This window comes from Poeciliopsis prolifica, unplaced genomic scaffold (assembly GCF_027474105.1).
Source record: "Poeciliopsis prolifica strain line A6 unplaced genomic scaffold, Auburn_PproV2 SCAFFOLD014, whole genome shotgun sequence".
Lineage (NCBI taxonomy): Eukaryota > Metazoa > Chordata > Actinopteri > Cyprinodontiformes > Poeciliidae > Poeciliopsis > Poeciliopsis prolifica.
The window spans coordinates 10,984,888-11,001,763 of record NW_026562389.1 but is presented as its reverse complement, the minus strand read 5'-3'; the positions used below and the strand labels follow the sequence as shown (position 1 = coordinate 11,001,763).

The 16,876-nt window shown below is 36.6% G+C and overlaps 2 protein-coding genes across 2 annotated transcripts; both read right to left on the bottom strand.

Annotated features, from left to right (window-relative positions):
- Window positions 1-1,458: 1,458 nt before the first annotated feature.
- LOC129365681 (interleukin-1 beta-like) lies at window positions 1,459-3,988 on the bottom strand. Its single transcript, XM_055039037.1, has 4 exons — window positions 3,785-3,988; window positions 2,726-2,881; window positions 1,895-2,031; window positions 1,459-1,795 (listed from the first exon to the last, which is right to left on the bottom strand). The coding sequence occupies exons 1-4, from the start codon at window positions 3,966-3,968 to the stop codon at window positions 1,679-1,681; spliced, it is 594 nt and encodes a 197-aa protein (XP_054895012.1). The 5' UTR covers window positions 3,969-3,988; the 3' UTR covers window positions 1,459-1,678.
- A 5,258-nt stretch (window positions 3,989-9,246) lies between these two features.
- Window positions 9,247-11,278, bottom strand: LOC129365750 (interleukin-1 beta-like). The gene is made up of 5 exons (XM_055039196.1): window positions 11,172-11,278; window positions 10,813-11,059; window positions 10,345-10,509; window positions 9,894-10,030; window positions 9,247-9,807 (listed from the first exon to the last, which is right to left on the bottom strand). The coding sequence occupies exons 2-5, from the start codon at window positions 11,030-11,032 to the stop codon at window positions 9,586-9,588; spliced, it is 744 nt and encodes a 247-aa protein (XP_054895171.1). The 5' UTR covers window positions 11,033-11,059; window positions 11,172-11,278; the 3' UTR covers window positions 9,247-9,585.
- Between the last annotated feature and the right edge of the window lie 5,598 nt (window positions 11,279-16,876).

Below are 16,876 nucleotides of genomic sequence, written 5' to 3'. Positions count from 1 at the left end.
TCAATTCATCACAGCTAATAATTGATTCAGCGCGACTGCTGATACTCTGTAAGCTTTCTGCAACTGAAAAACAAGTCAGGTAAATCAAACTGGATTAACTGACCTTTCTTTATGGAAAATTCATTCCACTAAAATGTATGGCAGGTTCTAAAGTTTAAAGCTGTTAGAGGTTGATTAAAATATATCCAAATATTGTTTCTCATTTAAGTTAAAGACACATTACTGGAATGATAAGATGCGCTCACTCTGTGGAGCAACTACATGTTTTTCTGCTGATATACCTGCCATTGAAAGTTTTCTTAAAAGATTGTCTGTTAGTCTGCAGCTCATGTGACCAAACCAGCTCAGGAGACGAAAAGTTAAAACTTGACCTAAAATGTTGTTTTAAGTTGGGTTGAGTTAAAACTCTAGTTAGAATGTTAAGTTTTAACATTTTAACTCAACAACCTCTACCTATCTAGAGGTTGTTACGATCACTAGATCTTTTTAAAAGATAAGAGTTTAACAGTTCTTAAAAACAGTGTTTTTAGCAAAGTTGAGCTGGCTGTCCAGTGTTGGGAGTATAAGTTTGGTCATATTAATTTTAGAAACAGTTAACCTTTGTGCATATGAAATATTAGATGTAGCATGAATATTTTGAGTAGATTTTAAGTTGGGTAGACTTAGATAAAGATCCAAAGTAAAACAACTGCTGACTGAACTTACATAAATCATTAAGGAGGGCCTTCAGATAGGCGGGTGTTGTGCTCCCCTGGGGTCTGCAGGCAGAGGGGGGGGTCTGCCTGTTCACAGGATGAGTCAAATTCTGTATGTTTAGGAGTTCAGTAAAACACTAAAACCTTTAGAAAACAATTCTTCTAGAAGTATAATCAAATGTATTAAGATATTTATTTTAAGTATTAACAGCATGTTCTGAACTAGTCTAACCATACTACTTTGCATGCATCTTAGATTACTAAAATAGAACAGGATTAGGAAACTCAAAGTTTTAGAAGTAAAATATTTCAGGTATTCTAAAAGAGTTTTTTCTACAAGATAGTCCTGCAATTTTTAGATCCAAACTCACAGTTATCATCTGACACCAGATTTCTGTGTCAGTGTGTTTATAACGGGAATCAGTTGCTCGATGAATCGCTGAGGCAGAAAACCACCAGATCTCTGGCTGAAGCATGAATTTTTTTTCTGGAATGTTTAAAGGAGGAGACTGATATGGGAAGACCCTGTTTGAGAATGACCTTTGTTCACTCATGTATTTGCTTTGGGTTTGAACAGGTCTCTAAGAAAGTAATAAAATTAACTTTAAACAGCCCTAAAAGGAAAAGAAAACTATACAATATTTTCTACTTTTCCTCTGCAGAATCAAACATCATACCTATTTTACAACCAAGAACTTTGAGGTGACTCATTAACTGAATGTCCACAACATGTTTAATATTTTCTTTATGCTAAATATTTTATTAGTAAAGCATTTTTGCAAGGGTCAGTACAGCTTAAGTCAGTAGAAGAAATAATCAAATAAGTAAAATCAATAATCTAGCCAATCTTTCCTTAACGCTGAGAACTAAAAAAGGAACCTTTGAGAGAAAAGGACAGTTTGGTGTTTCGAACCCCAGAGCTGGCCTGATGGTGAAGAAGGTGTTGCAGGAGGAAGAGGTGGTTGATCAATGAAGGCAGGGATCTAGAAGGCGGACATCAGCGTGCTGACGTTCAGGCTCGTGTCCTGTTTGTAGAACAAGAAGCGCATCATGTCGCTCCCTGCGGTGATCGTAGAGAGGCTCATTTTGTTCCCCACTTCCTGGAAATAAACAAGAGAAAATATCAGTCAGGAAGTTTTTCACTGGAACCTTCAGATGTCTGCAGATCACTGGCAGTGGGATTAGTAGGAGGAGCTTACCACCACGTGCAGAATTGGTGTGTCGCCGACCTGTTTGCAGCACAGGTAGAGGTTAGTGTCTCTGATGCCCAGAACCACAGGCTGGCCCAGCCCAGTGTCGGGAAACAGGTGAATGTAATTCGCCATGTTCAGGAAAACTGTGGACAAAATTAATAAAATATGTTAATAACTGAAGAAAAGTCATCCTCACTGCAAAAGTACAAAATCTAAAAAAAATATTTTCTGGTCCAGCTTCTAATGCAAGTATATTAGTGCACTTGAAATAAAACAAAACTAACTTACAAGTAATTTTTCAGCAAGAATTAGAAGATTATCAGTAAATAATTATATAATATTGTTTAAAAAAGTGGCAGATTAATTTGACAAAAAGTACAAGTATCAACCTGTCCAATATTTCCAATATTACTTCATTTAAAGAAATGCTCATCGAAATAATCTGCCAATGAAGCTGATACTTTTTTTTTTTATCAATATTAGAGGAATTATTAACTTCAAACATGTTGCTTAAAAGTTACTTTAACTTTAGTTTTGACTCCTCTCAAGTGTACTGGGATAACTGCACTAGGAACTACATCAAAAATACTTGGTAAGATTTTGGGTTTTGCAGTGCTCTCTATATTTAATAAAAGTTTCCTTGAAGTTATAAGCAACACAAACTATCAATTAAGTTGCATCTTAACTTTTTTCCCTCAGTTTATGCTTCAAATTAAAAACTGAGGCCTAAGTTTTTAATTTTAAGTTTTTAAGTTTAATTTAAAAACAAAGTCTAAATATCTGATCTGACAGGAAGAGGGATGTCTGCAGAATTAAAATCCGGTTTTACTTTGCGGCTGTCGTTGCCTCCAGTCAGCGTCACTGCCAGAAGGTTCATGCTGTTCCGGACCAGAACCAGGCTTCTTTTAGGTCCGTCTGTCACAGAGCAGGGATGCTCTTCCCTCTTGAAGAACTGACTCGGTTCAGCTGAAGTCCTCTCAAAGATCAATCTCTCTAAATGAAGAAGTAGTTTGCTATTTTATTTATTAAAGATGGACTAATTCCTAATTGCACTTTCTTAATCATTTGAAAGAAAGTTTGCTTTATTTTTTTAGTCAGTCAAGTTTCTTTATTTATTTTACATTGGCTGTTTTGACTAAAGTTGTATTTACATGTTTGACCTAGATTGTGAAGCTGTTAATTGCATTTAAATTTGCTGTAGTGGTGAAGAGTTTTTTCAATCAAATTGAAAAAAAGAAAATAAAATTTGATTCAATTAAGAATCGTAATTTCTTGAAATTTTAGTCTGCTTAATCTTAAATATTTAGAAATTTTCTGCTTAAGAAAAAGAAAGGTAACTAAGCTAACATAACACTGACAATTTAAGTTGTAGAATTTTATGCACAAACTTATTTTTGTTTAAAGTGTGAAATCATAATGTATCAAATCAGTAAGCAAAAGTTTTTTTTTCTAACAATTGGCTTAAAATGAATGTTCCATTCAATTACACCATCTTTCTCTTGTCAGTCAAATAATTTAAACACAGTCTTTGCACCGTTTAAAAAAAAAAAATCACCTGTGAATCAAATTGTGATTTTAAAAATCAGAATCAAATTGCTGAAAGACTCGCATCTCTAGTTTTAAGACAGTTCAGCACTGCTTTTCTGTATCCGACCAGCATCAGCTGATATTAAAGCTCAGGTATCGGTATTGGGTCGGTGCATCCTTAGTATCTAACAAAGCTTGAACTCTGTAATCTTTGAAAACTGCAGCTTTGTTGAACTTTAGAGGGAATTAAAGTAGAATCTGAGCTTCCCTTCCACCACGCTCTCCAGCATGATGCAGAGCAGGCTTTCGTCAAAAGTACTTTGAATTACCTGTTGCTGAAAACGTGCTATATAAATAAAATTACCTTACCTTTGTTGCTTAAGTTGGGGCTCAGGACCGACTTTGCCATGCCGACCTTCAGTCTCTCCATGGCGATGATCAGGTTGACGACGCGCCTCATGGATGGGGCCTGATGGGAAATCTCCAAATCAGCTCCTTTGGGCATCTCCTTGGTGCACATCTGGCTGACGCTGCAGTTCTTCTTGGACTCCATATGGATCGTGATTTAAAAACAAAAGTTATATGGGGAGAAAAAAGACCAAAAATTAAAAGTTGCCTAAATTCAAGTTTGTAGAAACCAGCAGAAGCTAAATCAATACCTTCATTTAGCTTTCTAGCAATATTTGCAGCTGAAGCTCCAACAAGTAAAGAACAGTTTACCTGAAGAAGGCGAGAGAAGCTGTGCTGCTGGGTTTGCTTTGTTATCAGTGGTGCTGATGTTCTGTCTGTCTGAGCTGACCTGCTGGCTTTTTAAAGACACTTGGAGCGGGACATTTTCTCAGACCAGATATGGGACGGCTCACTGCTGCTACTGGTGATGCAACCTTGTACTTACTGAGGCTGATTGCAAAATAAAGTGCAAAATAGTTAAGAGCAACAATAACACCTGGTCTGACACGCAGGATTCGTCACACCACAACATGCGGACCATCAGGGCCGGTTTCTGTTTTATAGCACAGAGTAAATAATACCTCGCTCTTCGACTTCATGGGCTTCCACTGTTTTATAAGAACTAGCTGGTAAAGCAGGAGGATTAACCTGCTGGTTAATCTTGTCAAAGATGTACATTATACTAGAAATACATTTTAGTTATACTACATAATAATAACTCCAAAATGAGTGAAGTTTAATCCCACCAGACCACTTCCTGTTTTCTTGCCTGACATTCAGTCAGGTATCTGTCAACATACCAATGACCATCACCGAGTTTGGTAAGAACTATAACAAGTCATTTTCTCTCATTTCACCGGAGGAACATTGTTTGTTTCCTTCTGTTCACACAGAAAACCTGTTTGGTTCACATCACAGCTGGTTTGAGTGTTTTTACACCTGCACAAAAAATCCTTTATTATGTTACTAAAATAAAGTTGAAATAATACAAGATTGAAGACATTATGTTTTGAGAATAAAGTCATAATATTACCAGAAATCACGATATAATTCTTAGCAACAGTGGAGGAAGTGAACGTCTGACGCTTTGAGCCAGGTGGAAGTGATGCGTTTGATTTTAGATTCCTCGGCTGGATCGCTGCAGGTACAAGCCCTGTTTTGGTCTTAACGAGTGGGCCGGTACTTATCCGGAAGCTCGCCATGTCCAGTGGGCGTAACGTAGCCCGACTTGAGCCTATGCTTGGTTTGGGTTCTGACTTTGCTGCATGTGAAACAACGTCCATTTAACTGCACCTTGCTCAGGTTTCTACTCCTTGGTTCGGGTTGATTTTTCTGAGTTGCAGCTGGAATGAAACTGGATTTGGAAGACATTACAGTGTATGTTTTCCTGAGCAGGGGATTTTGATTAACTTTTGTCTGTGCTGAAACGCTGCTGGATGATGAGCAAATGGCAGTTTGTTTTCCTGTTGTCACATTTACTTTGTCAGAAACACCCAGTGATCCTGTCGGGTGGAGCTTTGTTTTCTTTTCCTATAGCAACCTGTGAAAAACAAATAAGTCAACTACTTATTTTTCAGCACGTACACCATCCAGTTTGTCTCTGCAATGGCTTTGTTGGTGACGCCACAGTCAACCATAAAAACAAATAACAGTAAACAGTGAATGTACACATTTCACATTTCTAAAGAAGTTTCATGACTAATCAGCGATTCCTGAAACACAGGAAACAGAACTTTATTCAGGTTTATTAACCTGAACAACACATTAAAAGTAATAAGTATCTTTTATTACTTTTAATAAAAGTAATTAAAAGTGTAATGGATTGTGATCTATTTAAATAAATTGCCTAAATTATTGTGTAGACTATTTAAATTAAATTATTTAAAGTGACTTTTCTAAATGAAGAATGTCGCAGGTTGTTTATTGATGTTTGTTTTGATTAGCAGTGTTGGTGGTTTATAGTTTGTTTAATGGTGTTTGCACTTTGTAATGTTTTAGGATTTTGTTTTGTATGGACCTCCCAGGCTGCTGTAGCTCGTGAGGGCAGGCCCTATAAAAGAGGGTAGAATCCTTGTACCAATGAATGTCTTGAACTGTCAAAATGTTTGGACCAAAGAAATGAATGAACACTTAGTGGTACCCAGTGAAAGCAGAGAGGTACGTTTGTTTGTTGTTTGTATTGAAAGTTTATGTTTTGCATTCTAATATTTGTATATGTTTTAGTTTTCATAGTGACTGTGGTGACTGAAGTGATGATCCTGGTTGATGTTCATCAAAGAAATAAATGAAAATCACCCGTCAAGACTAGCTAATTAATTCAAGTGCTGGAGATTTGCTACAAAAAGTAATAGCACAATTATTTCTTGACTAAACGTGTTATTTACTCAATAACTTAGTAGCAAAAATGCTTCTTGAATTGAAAATGTAGTTTATTTTTGTTTTCGATATGAATGTAATTAATTCATTATACACTATAATTAACAGAAACATTTAAATAGAGAAAAAAGGCAATACAATTTTTAACATTCATTAATTTTATCTGTTTTTATGACTGTTTCAAGTATGTTTGTTATCTATATTTGATGGTTATTTTTATGTAGAAATCATATTATTATGCAGTCCTACTTTACACCCAAACTTCAGAATGTTTGGGTTGATTGACACTCCATTATGAGTAAAAGTAAAATTATTTTTTCTGATTGCTAATAGGCTTGAGTTAATAATAGCCCTTCGCACAAACACACCCTACCTTCAGAGAGGTTTTTACCGCAGTTTGATTGTGAGAATTTCTGTGTAGGGATTGCCTGAAAAGAATAACAGCAATCTAAGGGCCTGTGGCATTGCAACTCACAGCAACATTTTGGGCATTCCTCCTTTTATGCTTACGTGACGTTTGGAGGTTTCAGCTTTCCTTTTGCTGCCAAGTATTCCATCAGCTGCTGTTTCCGCAACTCTGTGACGCAAAGTCAGAAGTCTGGTTATTCTAAAACAATGCAGTTCCAAACTTTACTTTGAAAATCAATGTTTACTTATGGCCTTCAAATAATTTGGGTTTAAGATCTCATCACTTAACAAGTTTATGTTTGCCTCAGCTCCTCCTGGCTGAATAACTATAAACTGTGTTAAAGGGTTGGGTCTCTGCATGGAGCATTACTTCCACAAATCTCTGGGACACTTGAGGGAATGAATGATCCAGCATGGAAACATTTTCTCAAAATTTGGCACATTCCTCAAAGGTTTCAGACTACCAAGAGCTTTAATTAACTTATTTATTCAACAATTATGACATTTTTCTGAAGTAAAATTTTTACACTTTGTTAGGCATCCTGTGGGTAAACGTCATCAGTTGTAATATTTCTAATGTGAACTTTGCAATGTAATTCATAACAAATATCGGTAACAGCTAATGCAACCCATGTATACAAAGAAATTAAAGCAAGTCAGTCCTCAACTGACAAAATCGATGAAGTATGGGTCAGAAAATTAGAATAAGAACCAAAAGTGTGAAGAAAAACATCATCAAAAAGTCATTGAAAGTAGAAAAAGCAGCTTGAACCTACAAGAGAGGAAAATATGTTGTTCTGACATTCTAAGATGATATTGTGCAAACAAATGTTCTCATAGAAGCTAACAGTGAATTGCTAAGTTTAGCGTTGTGCTAACTTGTTTATTTCAGTATTAGTATGGAACAAACTCACATCTAAAAAGAACCGTCGTTTTACACTTTGAGTGAATCCAAACAAACACAAAGAAGAAAACAATAAGGTAACGCGTCAGTTATTTTAGCTAACAGTTACTAGCTATCTGCTAGCCAAAACAAGCCCAAACAGACACATAAACTAGCCGTTTGTACAAGTTAAACCTGCCAACCTTTTCTGGAAAGGAACGGCGCCGATTTATTCGAGTCCATATTTACTAACGTTAACTTTCTTAATCCGCTTTACCAAAACTTTTAAGAGTTTAGTTTCTGAAGCGCTGAATAATCAGACGTTAAACTGGGTCCATAACAATTGAGCTCGCGCATCCGCATTTGAAAGCACCGCCATTGTTCTCCTGCTCTTCTTCTTTAGAATTTAACATCCATTTTTGTTGCACTACTGCCATCTATTGGATTGTAAAATCTTTTCCTCAATTTCTCATTATGTTCCCAGTGTTTTTAAAAAAACAAAAAATATCGTCTTTTCGCCCTCAATACTATTTAACTGCTCAACCACATTCTCAAATTTCAATTCCCTATTCAAACCTAATTCTGTTTTAATAATCCTCTTTGTTTTACATTTAGTCTATAACTAATAAAAACATGTTCCATCGTAAACCAGTGAGATGTTTCCCCATCTTGAAAAGAGTTTCATTTAAAAACTTTGACTGGTTTTTATTCTATTTATAATTTTCTCCTGTCTCCCTTTTATAATTATCCCTCTTTCTAACTCTCACTACATCACCTGTATTGTGTCCTATATAAATACTTTCTATGTATTTTATTACCCACCTAATTTTTCATAACTTTTTACTTTCTTTCTAAATATTTTACATTCAGATGTAGATAACTTTATTGGCATATCAATATCTTCTTTTTAAATATATTTCTTATCCCTGAGGTACCTTTATGACATATCAATAAACTATTCCCCTGTCAAACAGCATCGTCCCGTAATCGGTGAGTCGCCGGTTCGAATCCACACTTCGCCTGTCTGTTGTGTCCGTTGGCAAACACTTCATACGCCTATTCCTGGGGCCACCAGCAGGTGGCGATGGAGCATAACGTAAATACGATGTAGAGTTTATCTGTTGATTATTTTTCTTGTATTAACTGATTATTCATTAGATGCGAATGGTTTTTAATGGGAGATTTTTACTTATTTTTTACTTTATATAATGTAACCAGGTGAAGCTAAAACTGACACTTGAGAATTTCTGGGTAGAACATTATGACATTAACCAAAGAAGATTTTTCTTCTTAAATGCAAATATGATTAATTTTTGGATAGTTTTGGCTTAATTACTGCTCTGATTATGTTGTTTGTTCAGTAAATGGCCATTTTTGTTGCGTCTGAATACTGAGATGATTATCTGAGGTATCAATTCATCACAGCTAATAATTGATTCAGCGCAACTGTTTATACTCTGTCGCCTTTCTGCAACTGAAAAACAAGTCAGGTAAATCAAACTGGATTAACTGACCTTTCTTTATGGAAAATTTGTTCCACTAAAATGTATGGCAGGTTCTAAAGTTTAAAGCTGTTAGAGGTTGATTAAAATATATCCAAATATTGTTTCTCATTTAAGTTAAAGACATATTATAGGAATGTTTTAAATGACAAGATGTGCTCACTCTGTGGAGCAACATGTACTGTAAATAACACACATAATGCATAAAAAAATTCTATTTTGGATCTTTATTTAATACATTTGCATGTTTTCAAAACAGTGATTAGAAAGTGGATTTCCAGATCATAAATTAGCAATTTTGAATAAATACATAAATAAATATTAAAAATCAAGTCACAAGCATTAAGCCAACCACATTTACACAATAATACTTTTTGATGGCACAATGGCGCCACCTTGTGTAAAAATTTGACAAAGTCAATACATTAGGCAGTATACTTTCTGTACTTGGTACATACAGTAAAATACTACGTTAAACACACACATCCATCCAGCAGAGTGTGGCTGTGCTGTCAGCGATCCGGCTGATGAGCGCCTCCTGGAGGTCGGGTTCAGCTCTGCCGCTGGATGCAGAAGGTTCTGTAGCGGGAGGCGGACTCCTGGCACATGGCCACGGGCCGGTTGTTCTCAGCGGCGGTGCTGATGTACCAGTTGGGGAAGAGTGCGGACATCAGAGTGCTGACGTTCAGGCCCGTGTCCCGTTTGTAGAACAGGAAGCGCCTCATGTCGCTGTCTGCGCTGATCTCAGAGAGGCTTGTTTTGTCCTCCACTTCCTGGAAATAAACAAGAGAAAAGGTCAGGAAGTTTTTCACTGGATGTCTGCAGATCACTGGCGGTGGGATTAGTAGGAGGAGCTTACCTCCAGATGCAGAGTTGGTTTGTCGCCGACCTTGTCGCAGCACAGGTAGAGGTTAGTGTCTCTGATGCCCAGAACCACAGGCTGGCCCAGCCCAGTGTCGGGAGACAGGTGAATGTAACTCGCCATGTTCAGGAAAACTGAGGACAAAATCAATAAAATATGTTAATAACTGAAGAAAAGTCATCCTCACTGCAAAAGTACAAAATCTAAAAAAATTATTTTCTGGTCCAGCTTCTAATGCAAGTATATTAGTGCACTTGAAATAAAACAAAACTAACTTACAAGTAATGTTTCAGCAAGAATTAGAAGATTATCAGTAAATAATTCTATAATATTGTTTAAAAACTTGACACATTTTCATCAATATTAAAGGAATTATTAACTTAAATCAAGCTCCTTGCAAAGTCTGGACAGTAAGAGGGACGTCTGCAGAATTAAAATCCGGTTTTACCTTTGCGGCTGTCGCTGCCTCCCTGCAGCATCACTGCCAGAAGCTCCATGTTGTTCCGGACCATAACCAGGCTTCTTTTCTGTCCGTCTGTCACAGAGCAGGGATGCTCTTCCCTCCTGCTGAACTGACCCGGTCCAGCTGAAGTCCTCTCAAAGATCAATCTCTCTAAATGACGAAGTACACACATGGTTAGTTTGCTATTTTATTTATTAAAGATGGAACAATTCCTAATTGTACTTTCTGAATCATTTGAAAGAAAGTTTGCTGTGCTTTATTTTTTGCATGTTTGACCAACCTTATTGTTTTAGTCAGTGTCAGTTTCTTTATTATTGATTTTACACTGGCTGATACTGGCCAATGTATCTAACAATGTATCCTTAGTATCTAACAGAGCTTGAACTCTGTAATCGTTTGAAAACTGCAGCTTTGTTGAACTTTAGAGGGAATTAAAGTCGAATCTGAGTTTACCTTCCACCACGCTCTCCAGCATGATGCTGAGCAGGCTTTCATCGCTGAAGTTGGGGCTCAGGACCGACTCTGCCACGCCGCCCTTCAGTCTCTCCATGGCGATGATCAGGTTGGCGACGCATCTCATGGATGGGGCCTGATGGGAAATCTCCAAATCTACTCCTTTGGGCATCTTCTTTCTCCACATCTGGCTGACGCTGCAGTTCTTCTTGGACTCCATCTGGATTGTGATTTAAAAACAAAAGTTCTGTGGGGAGAAAAAAGACCAAAAATTAAAAGTTGGTTAAATTCAAGCTTGTAGAAACCAGCTTTCTAGCAATATTTGCAGCTGAAGCTCCAACAAGTAAAGAACAGTTTACCTGAAGAAGGCGAGAGAAGCTGTGCTGCTGGGTTTGCTTTGTTATCAGTGGTGCTGATGTTCTGCCTGTCTGTCTGAGCTGACCTGCTGGCTTTTTAAAGACACTTAGAGTGGGAGGTTTTCTTATACCGGATGTGGGACGGCTCACTGCTGCTACTGGTGATGCAACCTTGTACTTACTGAGGCTGATTGCAAAATAAAGTGCAAAATAGTTAAGAGCAACAATAACACCTGGTCTGACACGCAGGATTCGTCACACCACAACATGCGGACCATCAGGGCCGGTTTCTGTTTTATAGCACAGAGTAAATAATACCTCGCTCTTCGACTTCATGGGCTTCCACTGTTTTATAAGAACTAGCTGGTAAAGCAGGAGGATTAACCTGCTGGTTAATCTTGTCAAAGATGTACATTATACTAGAAATACATTTTAGTTATACTACATAATAATAACTCCAAAATCATCTTGGAATTATAATCTTGTGATCTCACTCCAAAGGCTGAATAACTTTAAAATCCATGCAATATTAATTTGGTCAACAAAGTGCTGCTGTGTGACGTCAACCATCTCCTCCTGCAAGCCGGTCGCTTTGGGCTCTGATTGGATGTGGAGTTGGACCAGGACTGGTGGGACTGGGATGTGATGCGCTTTGCTAGCATTACCATTAACCATATCATTGCACAATTTGACATTTCAAGCATGAATTCACATAATGGAAAACAACTGTTTTGGCATCGTACAAGACACTTGATTAACAACCGGATGCTGCCTCTGGTGAAAACCACAAAGAAGAAATCTACCGGAAGTATTTGGAGGATCTTGGCGCTGCATGTTTTTTAAATTAATTTATCTCGTGAACAAACTTATTTACATGTCATTTTAATTGTGTTTTTTATTTAGTAGAAACACCACAATTGTGAAATTGTGTTTGTCGACAGTAACGGAGTACTGACGTATTTAAGCCGTTGTTTACGTCCAGATTCACAACGTCTGGCTTCTTCTGGGGCAGAATTAGGATCCATATCAAAGACGATATTAAATGACTGCTTAATATTTTAACAATATAAACTTAAAGTACCTGTGACATCCTCTTGCTGCTAAGCTAATTGCAACTTCCCAAGGAAACGTCCTTTCTTTTTCATGGCGGTTGGGAAGCAGCTTTTTGATGTGCTTTAGCGCCATCTACTGGAATGGAGTGTGAAACGGGATGCTAAATGTAATACCACAGACATGAATATGTATATTGCACAGATTTTAAGGAGACTTCCGGCTGAACATATCAAAATAAAATTACTAACTGTTCCGTTCATTCAGAAGTTTAGCATTTGTTTACTTACTAAAATGTGCCTAATTATGTTATAAACTACTGGCTAAATTTGAACTTTACTATTAAGAATTGTGAATAAAGGTAAAATGTTTCCAAATACTCTTCAAAAAAATCCAGCTCAGTGTGAGAAAAAAGTGTTGTGTGATATAAAATGGAGTAAACAACACAAAGACAGGAATTAAATTCAGCAAATCAACAAAAACTCAGGATTTATCTTTCATAAAGTTCTACTTATATTTCTAGTCGGGTAAATATTACATTTGATTCCTTTTCAAAATAATATAAATCAACGTAGTTTTTGAAATGTTATATGATAAAAAACAAAACTGTTCTTAATGGTTGAAACATAATTGAAACATAATTACTAAATGTTTTTAACAAATGGCACAGCCTTAGATTCCTAACCAACAGCAGCAGTTGGCACAGAGGTCATGAAAAAATGTTTAATTCATTTAATCATTTGAGACTTGACCTGAACTTGGATGACAGACTCAGGGACTTAACTTAGACTTGGATAACTGACATGTACCAAGTTGGTTTAGGTCTTTTTTCTCCCCTTTGTAGATAAAATCTCCATTTGAGACTGCTTCTGATCTCAATTATTTAACCTCCATATCAAGAAATATTCATTAAGTGGACCTGCAAACTACTAAAATCTTAATTTTATACACATATTCATGTAATAACAGTAGTAATAATGCAGCAAGACATGTTTTTACAGAATGATACGACTGCAGCTTCAAACGTTTGGGGGAAATTTTTCTGAAATGTCGTCACGCCAGTTTTTTGTCCTTCTCTCCGTTTCCAGGAGCTGTTGAGTGACTCCAGGAATTTATCTCTGAGTCACTCCTGAGTTTTCTTGTGCTCTGAACTTTCCTGTCAGACAGAAGGACTGAGCTCCCGGTACCAGAGTTTCGAGGAGGAGTCCTTTCGAAGAATCACCTTTAGAGATTCTGCTGCAGGCATCTGTTTATTATTGCTCTACTGAGAACCATTAGTGAAATTTTATCCCACCAGACCACTTCCTGTTTTCTAGTCTGACATTCAGTCAGGTATCTGTCAACATACCGAGTTTGGTGTTTACTCAGTTCTGTTATAGTCATTTTCTCTCTTTTCCTTCTGTTCAAACTGAAAACCTGACCCCAATCTATGTTTTTGGAAAACCGTTGTCAGGTTAAGATTTAGTGTTGTAGTTTTTCCTGTGGTGAATTACAACTTGACCAGCCACCGTTTGGTTTTAGGATGTGTTCACACCAGGACAATCCTGTGGTCCGCTGATTGGGCCGAACCAAACGGACTTTATTTTACTCGTTTGGTGCAGTTTGCTTTCACATTGTGATGTTTGGAAGCAGACTATAATTTGTAAACAATACAAAGGGTGACGATCTTTGCTCCTATTGGACGGCGCACAGACCCGAAGAAAACAAACTTTGGAAGTTTTGCGTTTTGCATCTTTATTTTCACATTTGTGCTGCTACTAAAACTGTAAAATTTGCAACTCCATACTTGGGATTGTTATAAAAACTTATAAATTGATTATATATGTCCTTCAAGTTTATTTATAATTTGACTAAACACTGAGAGTTTGATTGAAATTTTGTTGGATGACTTCTGAAGAAGAAAGAAAATAAAGTGAAAACTTTCCGCTATCAAACTATTTGTCTCATGAAAAGTTCATCAAGTGCAATCCCAAAATTTCTCCTGTTTCATTTTCTAACCGTACTACGTCTTTGAGTGTTTTGAGTGTCTTTGTGGTTCTGTTTATTTGAAAAACAAAATTTCCAGCGGTTTTCCTGACCTAACTCATTGTTTAGAGTTGCTTAACATCGGCTGCCTCTTTATTTCTTCATCTACTTGCATACAGAGGAACTGCGTCACTTCACAGGTTCGACAGCAGCTGGCTCCGGTCCAGCAGGATTCCCACCGCAGAGCTGCATGAACCGTCACCCTGCGGGGTTTGGCTCTCATGTAGAGAACAAAATAAACATTTAAATAAACAGCACAATAGCTAAGCTAGTAATTTACACTTTTATATTCCAGAATTCACATATAAGAGAAGAAAACTACAGACAAAATCATTTATTTTCTTTCATGGAGGGAGTTCACAAAAATGACCAACAACTGATATGATGGTCATGAATACTGGCAGAGAAAACAATAAAACTACACCAGCCAATTATAGCCACAGTTAAATGCTATCTAGTCACAAATAACAAGCTATTGCATCATTATCAAACATTAACACGAGTAAATTATTAAACTTTCACAAATGAGAAGAATTTCTGATCTCAGTTTGGACCAAAAACAATTTAGTTGAATGATTTTATGACTGTAGCGTCAGGATTTCCTGTCACTGGCGAAATGTTAGACGTGGACTTGATCTCCAAGACTTCACACATGAATAATTCAGTTGTATGTTTTGTCAATATTCACTTTTTATATTTTGGATGTTCATGCTATATTATTCAAATTTATTTATTTATTTCCTTCTTTTTTCTTTTCTTTCCTTCATTGTTCTCCATCTTCCTCTTCTCTTCTTTTTGCTACTTTCTATTTTTCTATTAATTCAAGTTTTTTAGTGAACATTATTATAACTTTTTCATGGTTCCATGAAAAGTTCTCGTGTTTCATATCTGATAAAAGAAGTTGCATCCAGAGTCTCAAGATATGAAAATTCTCACATACGTGATCAGAAACAAATGCGAAAGCTGAACGTGTTTCAGGTGACACATGGAGGGGAAAAGAGTTGAAATGCTTTAAGTGACAAACCTACAGAAAAGGGAAAACGTCACAGTGCTGCAGGGCGGGTGCTGAGGGTCAGCAGGGGTCAAACTGATGATGCTCTGAGTGATCTCTGTGCTCATTTTGTAAACCCAACACAGAAACAAGCTGCAGACCGAAAACCAGCAGAGCCGCAGCGAACCGGCGCTGCATGTAAAACAAAACATTGGAGACTCAAACAGGACATGACATCATCATCAGTCCGACATTTTTCTGTAATATTCAGAATTTCTGAATTTGAGGTTTCCATGAGCGATGAGGCCTGTCGCAATAAATCGCTTAATTGCATGAATAATTTATTTATGATGATAACGTCTTCAGTTTGATGTTTTGGTCTCAACTGGCCATTTTTTAAGGATAGTTTTGTTTACAGAGATTTCATGATTCATTTTCTTTGTTATTTTTGTTGTTTCATTTATTTATTTTGAATGTTTAAAATGTCTTCCAGTTCCAGTCTTAAATGTTCATTAGATGAAGTTTATTGATCTTTGAGAATGTGTTCTTTATTATTAGGACATTATTTACTTGTAAATTGTCTCAAGACAAAAATATTACCATCAATTACTTCTGGGCCAATTTATCATCCAGTAAAATGTGTCTACATATGAGTCATAATGAAAAAGTAACAGACATAAATGCTCTAAACAGATGACTGTGAGTGTGATAAATCAATATACTTGACATTCACTTTTGACCTGAATTACTTAAATGAAATGAGTGTCACCAGCAATAAAACATGCTGAATAGTTACCTAATCATTTTATGCAGTTCCAGTTAAAAACTTTAAAATTCAAAAATATATGTCGTCACGTGTCAAACTAAAGGTTTGAGGGACAAATTTGTAACTTTTTACATGGACCTGTAGACGACATCAATAAGTCCTTCCAGTTTTTAACAAATCAACAGAAAAACAAAATCAACAGATCCCAACTTTATTTCTGATTTTATTGAAACGTTTTCTCAAAATTGGTTTAATAGGTCGGGTTTAAATAACTGCTGCCTCAGCCTGGTATGGCAATGAATGAAAAGTCACATTTAGCATCATATTTTAGCAGAAATATTGTAAAAATTTCTTACAAATATTAGTAAATTGGCACCACAAAATCTATGACTTTGATTACCAAAAACACAAAAACAATCATGAAATCCTGGAGGGACAACTATTTTTAAACACTCTAACAGTTCAATTGATTTATCAATGCATTGTGGCACAACCGGCCCTTTAAGAACTGTCAGATATTTTATTTGGCCGAAAATGAAACTGAGTTTGACACGCCTGCCGTAGAACATAAACGGTCTAAGACTTTAATCTTATATAAAAAGAACCAGACGGAGAGGGACGCAAACGGTCAATCTGACGTCTTGGTAGAGAAGAAAACCTGGAAAATCTGGACAGTCAACATCAAAGCAAACAAAAGCAGTGGAAATATTTGATTTGTCTCAAGCCGACATAATTTGATGATGTGTCTGCGGCAGGTTTAACAATCTGGGTGTGGTGCAACCACCTTCTGCTGTTGATCCTGCATGAATCACTCACATTTAATTGCTGCTGTATAATTTAATAGATCCTATTGGCACTGGGAAATTTGTTTCTACG